The following is a 6,259-nucleotide window of genomic DNA, read 5'->3' as shown; positions in this document are numbered from 1 at the left end:
CTTCTCTACACAGGAAAGCTTGTATTGAAAGGTATTCTACCCCAAGAGATGTATGATCATTTCCTTACTCTCAGTGTTGGTATAAGTTTTCTTGTTTCGCCCACATGTATGTCCTTAAAATACGGCAAATATGCTCATGACCTTTTGCTGAATTTTGTATCAAGGTGTGGTGATCTGTATGGGAAAGATTTTCTAGTCTACAATGTTCACAGTTTGATTCACCTAACAGCAGATGCTGAGGAACATGGTACTCTTGACAGTTGTTCAGCTTTTCCATTTGAAAATTATTTGCATCAGCTGAAAAAGATGGTCAGATCAAGTAAAAATCCAATTGTCCAAATTACAAAAAGAATAAAGGAGGCTGAAAATACCATGATTTATAAAACATCTCCAGATAATAAAATTTCTCATAAATTTCCTAACAATGTATATTCGTTACCTGGATATAATTGCTGTGAAGTGTTAAGGACTGTACACAGCCGAAGAAGTGAAGAAAATTACTTCATTGTTAGGGTATATCCTTTTCAAAGCCCAATATTTACTAGTCCTTGTGATTCAAGAATATTTGGGGCCTTCAATGTTAATCCACGTAAGGACTTTTTAAAAAAAGTGTATAGGATTAACACATCAACCAGAGGAATGTTAATCAAGAAAACAGAAAGTACTTATATCTTCTTGTCAATACTACATGATTTATGACTAGTAAGTTTCTTGTGATTGTTTTTGATTCTTGTGCAAGCTGTAGGAATACTCTTTGCTTACATTGCAAACTTTTAACTTTAGTAAAAAGTATTGTTCACCATCATAACATATTAGAATTAAGGTTAACATTGTTGTTTAGTACTATATAAAATTAGTGACTGCTTATTTTCTTAGACACTGATAATGTGCTGCAGAAAATGTCCCTAATCAGTTTAAATTTGTAGATGGCTGAATCTGAAAATAAATACATCGTTGTGGAAGATGAAGAAGGAGAATTGTCAATCATCCATATCAAATGGATGTTTAGTGCATCTGATGTAAGTCAATATATATATATATTGTTTATTTGCAAAATTAAAACATTAGTATTTAAAATATGTGTATATGATATATGTTGATAGATTTAGAGATATATATGTATATAATATATGAAATACAGTGGGGCCTCGATTTATGAGACATACATTTACATATACATATATTTACAAATATATGTCCCCTTTCCAGGGATCAAACGTGGGCTATTGGCCACGTGAAAACCAATCATCGAAAGCCAAAAGAGGAGAAATACCAGACCCATCAAAATGGAGACGTTTCAACATCAGCAAGATTTATTCCATTGATAGTAATTAAATACAAGCATTGATTCATATGGTTAAATCAAAAATTTCTCAATGTTTTGATGTTATACAAAGTTTCGTAATAATGAATTATATATACTCTAATTTTTATTATAGGTACTTGGGAACTTGCCCTAAAACACCTTAAAAAGGCAGAAGAAACGTCAAATATGGAAAGTGACACAGACACAAGTTATCACCATAGGGCAGTAAAATACAGAAGAATACCAAATGATGTGGATGGAGGTATGTAGGAATGAATGTTTAGAGTTATTCAAAATAATTGTTAAAAAAATGAAACATGATTGGCTTAATGGAACAAATAATCTTATTTACTAGGTAATATATTTTGCTAGGTAATATATTAAAATATATATATAGATATATGTTAATAGCTTTTCTGAATGCATTAAACGTTTTTGTTTCAGACAGTGAAGATTCACCACCAAGAAAAGTAACTGTTTCCATGCCCCGAAAGACTGCCGAGTGTAAGCTGACTCTAGATGAACATCAAAATAATATGATACAGGAATCAGGTAATTTAATTTAATTGAAAACATTTTATTTCTTTTTGAATGATGGTTTTCTTTTTAACAGAACAAGACAGAACTGGACAGAACTATTTTGTATTTAAAACTATTTGGTAAATATTTTCTATACAATGCTAATACGCTTCCACCCCTGACAGAATCATGTGGGACCAGCAAGTCTATCTGCAGGCCCAGTAAAATACCTTCCCCTCAAACTCCTAGACAAGACAGAACTGGTAAGCTTTAAGTAACTGGAGAAACATTTACATACACAGATAGTAACGTACTTGTGTATGATTTTAATGTAATATATTTTTACCAGCCTTCAGGGTGATGGAAACACTTTAAATGGTGTCGCTCCATTGTGTGAAACAAAATTTTTTAATGCATTCATAAAAGCTATAAGCTAATGTAATAATTCAATAATTACTATTTGTAGTTTTATGTATTTAAAACTATTTTGTAAATATTTTCTATACAATGCTAATACGCTTCCACCCCTGACAGAATCATGTGGGACCAACAAGTCTATCTACAGGCCGAATACAAAACCTTCCCCTCAAACTCCTAGACAAGACAGAACTGGTAAGCTTTAAGTAACTGGAGAAACATTTACATACACAGATAGTGACGTACTTGTGTATGATTTTAATGTAATATATTTTTACCAGCCTTCAGGGTGATGGAAACACTTTAAATGGTGTCGCTCCATTGTGTGAAACAAAATTTTTTAATGCATTCATAAAAGCTATAAGCTAATGTAATAATTCAATAATTACTATTTGTAGTTTTATGTATTTAAAACTATTTTGTAAATATTTTCTATACAATGCTAATACGCTTCCACCCCTGACAGAATCTTGTGGGACCAACAAGTCTATCTACAGGCCGAGTACAAAACCTTCCCCTCAAACTCCTAGACAAGACAGAACTGGTAAGCTTTAAGTAACTGGAGAAACATTTACATACACAGATAGTAACGTACTTGTGTATGATTTTAATGTAATATATTTTTACCAGCCTTCAGGGTGATGGAAACACTTTAAATGGTGTCGCTCCATTGTGTGAAACAAAATTTTTTAATGCATTCATAAAAGCTATAAGCTAATGTAATAATTCAATAATTACTATTTGTAGTTTTATGTATTTAAAACTATTTTGTAAATATTTTCTATACAATGCTAATACGCTTCCACCCCTGACAGAATCTTGTGGGACCAACAAGTCTATCTACAGGCCGAGTACAAAACCTTCCCCTCAAACTCCTAGACAAGACAGAACTGGTAAGCTTTAAGTAACTGGAGAAACATTTACATACACAGATAGTAACGTACTTGTGTATGATTTTAATGTAATATATTTTTACCAGCCTTCAGGGTGATGGAAACACTTTAAATGGTGTCGCTCCATTGTGTGAAACAAAATTTTTTAATACATTCATAAAAGCTATAAGCTAATGTAATAATTCAATAATTACTATTTGTAGTTTTATGTATTTAAAACTATTTTGTAAATATTTTCTATACAATGCTAATACGCTTCCACCCCTGACAGAATCTTGTGGGACCAACAAGTCTATCTACAGGCCGAGTACAAAACCTTCCCCTCAAACTCCTAGACAAGACAGAACTGGTAAGCTTTAAGTAACTGGAGAAACATTTACATACACAGATAGTAACGTACTTGTGTATGATTTTAATGTAATATATTTTTACCAGCCTTCAGGGTGATGGAAACACTTTAAATGGTGTCGCTCCATTGTGTGAAACAAAATTTTTTTAATGCATTCATAAAAGCTATAAGCTAATGTAATAATTCAATAATTACTATTTGTAGTTTTATGTATTTAAAACTATTTTGTAAATATTTTCTATACAATGCTAATACGCTTCCACCCCTGACAGAATCATGTGGGACCAGCAAGTCTCTCTACAGGCCCAGTAAAATACCTTCCCCTCAAACTCCTAGACAAGACAGAACTGGTAAGCTTTAAGTAACTGTTGAAACATTTACATACACAGATAGTAACGTACTTGTGTATGATTTTAATGTAATATATTTTTACCAGCCTTCAGGGTGATGGAAACACTTTAAATGGTGTCGCTCCATTGTGTGAAACAAAATTTTTTAATGCATTCATAAAAGCTATAAGCTAATGTAATAATTCAATAATTACTATTTGTAGTTTTATGTATTTAAAACTATTTTGTAAATATTTTCTATACAATGCTAATACGCTTCCACCCCTGACAGAATCATGTGGGACCAGCAAGTCTCTCTACAGGCCCAGTAAAATATCTTCCCCTCAAACTCCTAGACAAGACAGAACTGGTAAGCTTTAAGTAACTGTTGAAACATTTACATATACAGATAGTAACGTACTTGTGTATGATTTTAATGTAATATATTTTTACCAGCCTTCAGGGTGATGGAAACACTTTAAATGGTGTCGCTCCATTGTGTGAAACAAAATTTTTTAATGCATTCATAAAAGCTATAAGCTAATGTAATAATTCAATAATTACTATTTGTAGTTTTATGTATTTAAAACTATTTTGTAAATATTTTCTATACAATGCTAATACGCTTCCACCCCTGACAGAATCATGTGGGACCAGCAAGTCTCTCTACAGGCCCAGTAAAATATCTTCCCCTCAAACTCCTAGACAAGACAGAACTGGTAAGCTTTAAGTAACTGTTGAAACATTTACATACACAGATAGTAACGTACTTGTGTATGATTTTAATGTAATATATTTTTACCAGCCTTCAGGGTGATGGAAACACTTTAAATGGTGTCGCTCCATTGTGTGAAACAAAATTTTTTAATGCATTCATAAAAGCTATAAGCTAATGTAATAATTCAATAATTTCTATTTGTAGTTTTATGTATTTAAAACTATTTTGTAAATATTTTCTATACAATGCTAATACGCTTCCACCCCTGACAGAATCTTGTGGGACCAGCAAGTCTATCTACAGGCCGAGTACAAAACCTTCCCCTCAAACTCCAAGACAAGACAGAACTGAAAGCTCTCCTTTCGAAAAATCTAGTAAGTACCGATTTATTATGTGTTGATTATTTTTTGTTATACATACAAGAAAATACATTGAGGGAGAGTACAGACTTGAAATTTTACATTCTTGTAAAGCAACTAAGTAGATGATGGTAGTATCATCAAACAATACAGGTTTAATCATGTTAGAGACATAAAGCAGATCATTGATGTATATAACAAATAGGAGGGGGTCTAAGGATGCTGCCCTGTGTCACCCCTATCATAGAATGGGAGAGGTTACATAATTGAAGGCTACATGACAGTAGCCCATTTGACAGTGACCTGACACCAATGTGTCTGTCACTAAAATAGGATCCACTAAGGATCAATACATATATCATATATATGCAACACTAAATGCTTGTTCTAGTAAGCCTTTTTTTTTTGCAGTAACAGAAAAAATGGAATACATAATGAAGGAATTATCAAAATTGACATTTTATCAGGGGATATCCTGAATATTGTCAAAATGACGGAAACCCATATGTCAAAAACACATGGAGATATACCAATCCTGGAAGACATTCTTCCATCCCCACTTGAAACTGTTGAGCAGGTGGAAAGTCTGTCACATGAGCTAAAAGTTAACAGTGAATATAAAAAGAGTATGGTAAGTGTTGCTTAATTCTTTTAGCCTGAGTATGGTAAGTGTTGCTGAATTTTTTTAGCCTTGTACATATGTCTTTTGATTAGTTTTTTTGCAGATGAAGGAAGGTGGGGTGGCACATAATTGATTGTTCAGTGTTATGTTTAAGGTACAAATAAAACAAAAGCAAAAGTTACTCAAATTCGTTGATTTTTGTAATAGTTAAGAAGGAAAATATTTTAATGCTATTTATTTAATACAGTTGGAAATTAGAAAATCTAATGTTGAGATTGAAAGATATATATTATTCTCTATTACCTTACAGCTTATGCATTATTTTAACAGGTCCAGACGCTGTCTCAAATGGGCGGTGCAAGCTGTGGAGACACAGTGAGACGAATGATGAGGAGGATAGGGACCTATGGGGTCTAGTCTCAGTATTCACTCGTTGGGCGCAAGAGGAAATGTGTCTTCAAAACCTTGGATATTTGTAATGTAATAATAAGTACGTAAATTTGACATTTTTTTGGATTATATATGTCTGCATGTATTATGTATTATACTTGCATGCTTGTTAATAACTTGTATTCTAGTCTTGTGGGTATCTCCTTTCTCCTACGGGCCAAATGCTTTGTTCTTACCTAGCATTTTGCTTTGTTTGGGTATGAATGTTTGTGTACCTTCATTGTATATTTTGCAAAATTTGCCATATATCTCATTACTCCTCTGCCTAGCAACAAGTCTGTCTAATTATACTCAATA

General features: G+C 32.6%; 1 protein-coding gene across 1 annotated transcript; it reads left to right on the top strand.

Annotated features, from left to right (window-relative positions):
* Nucleotides 1–425: 425 nt before the first annotated feature.
* On the top strand, nucleotides 426–2,055 carry LOC138371242 (uncharacterized). Its single transcript, XM_069336057.1, has 4 exons — nucleotides 426–702; nucleotides 927–1,019; nucleotides 1,210–1,327; nucleotides 1,440–2,055. Exons 2-4 carry the CDS (start codon nucleotides 927–929, stop codon nucleotides 1,574–1,576), a joined length of 348 nt encoding a protein of 115 aa, XP_069192158.1. The 5' UTR covers nucleotides 426–702; the 3' UTR covers nucleotides 1,577–2,055.
* Nucleotides 2,056–6,259: the final 4,204 nt, after the last annotated feature.

The sequence above is a fragment of the Procambarus clarkii genome, chromosome 35 (genome assembly GCF_040958095.1).
Source record: "Procambarus clarkii isolate CNS0578487 chromosome 35, FALCON_Pclarkii_2.0, whole genome shotgun sequence".
Classification (NCBI taxonomy): domain Eukaryota; kingdom Metazoa; phylum Arthropoda; class Malacostraca; order Decapoda; family Cambaridae; genus Procambarus; species Procambarus clarkii.
Note: the sequence above shows the minus strand (reverse complement) of the source record. Positions and strands in the feature narration are given on the sequence as shown.

Coding starts and splice junctions, on each gene's coding strand:
- LOC138371242 (XM_069336057.1), top strand. CDS start 927: ATGGCTGAATCTGAAAATAAATACATCGTTGTGGAAGATGAAGAAGGA. Junction 1,020..1,209: donor GGATGTTTAGTGCATCTGAT/GTAAGTCAATAT, acceptor TCCCCTTTCCAG/GGATCAAACGTGGGCTATTG. Junction 1,328..1,439: donor CAAGATTTATTCCATTGATA/GTAATTAAATAC, acceptor TTTTTATTATAG/GTACTTGGGAACTTGCCCTA.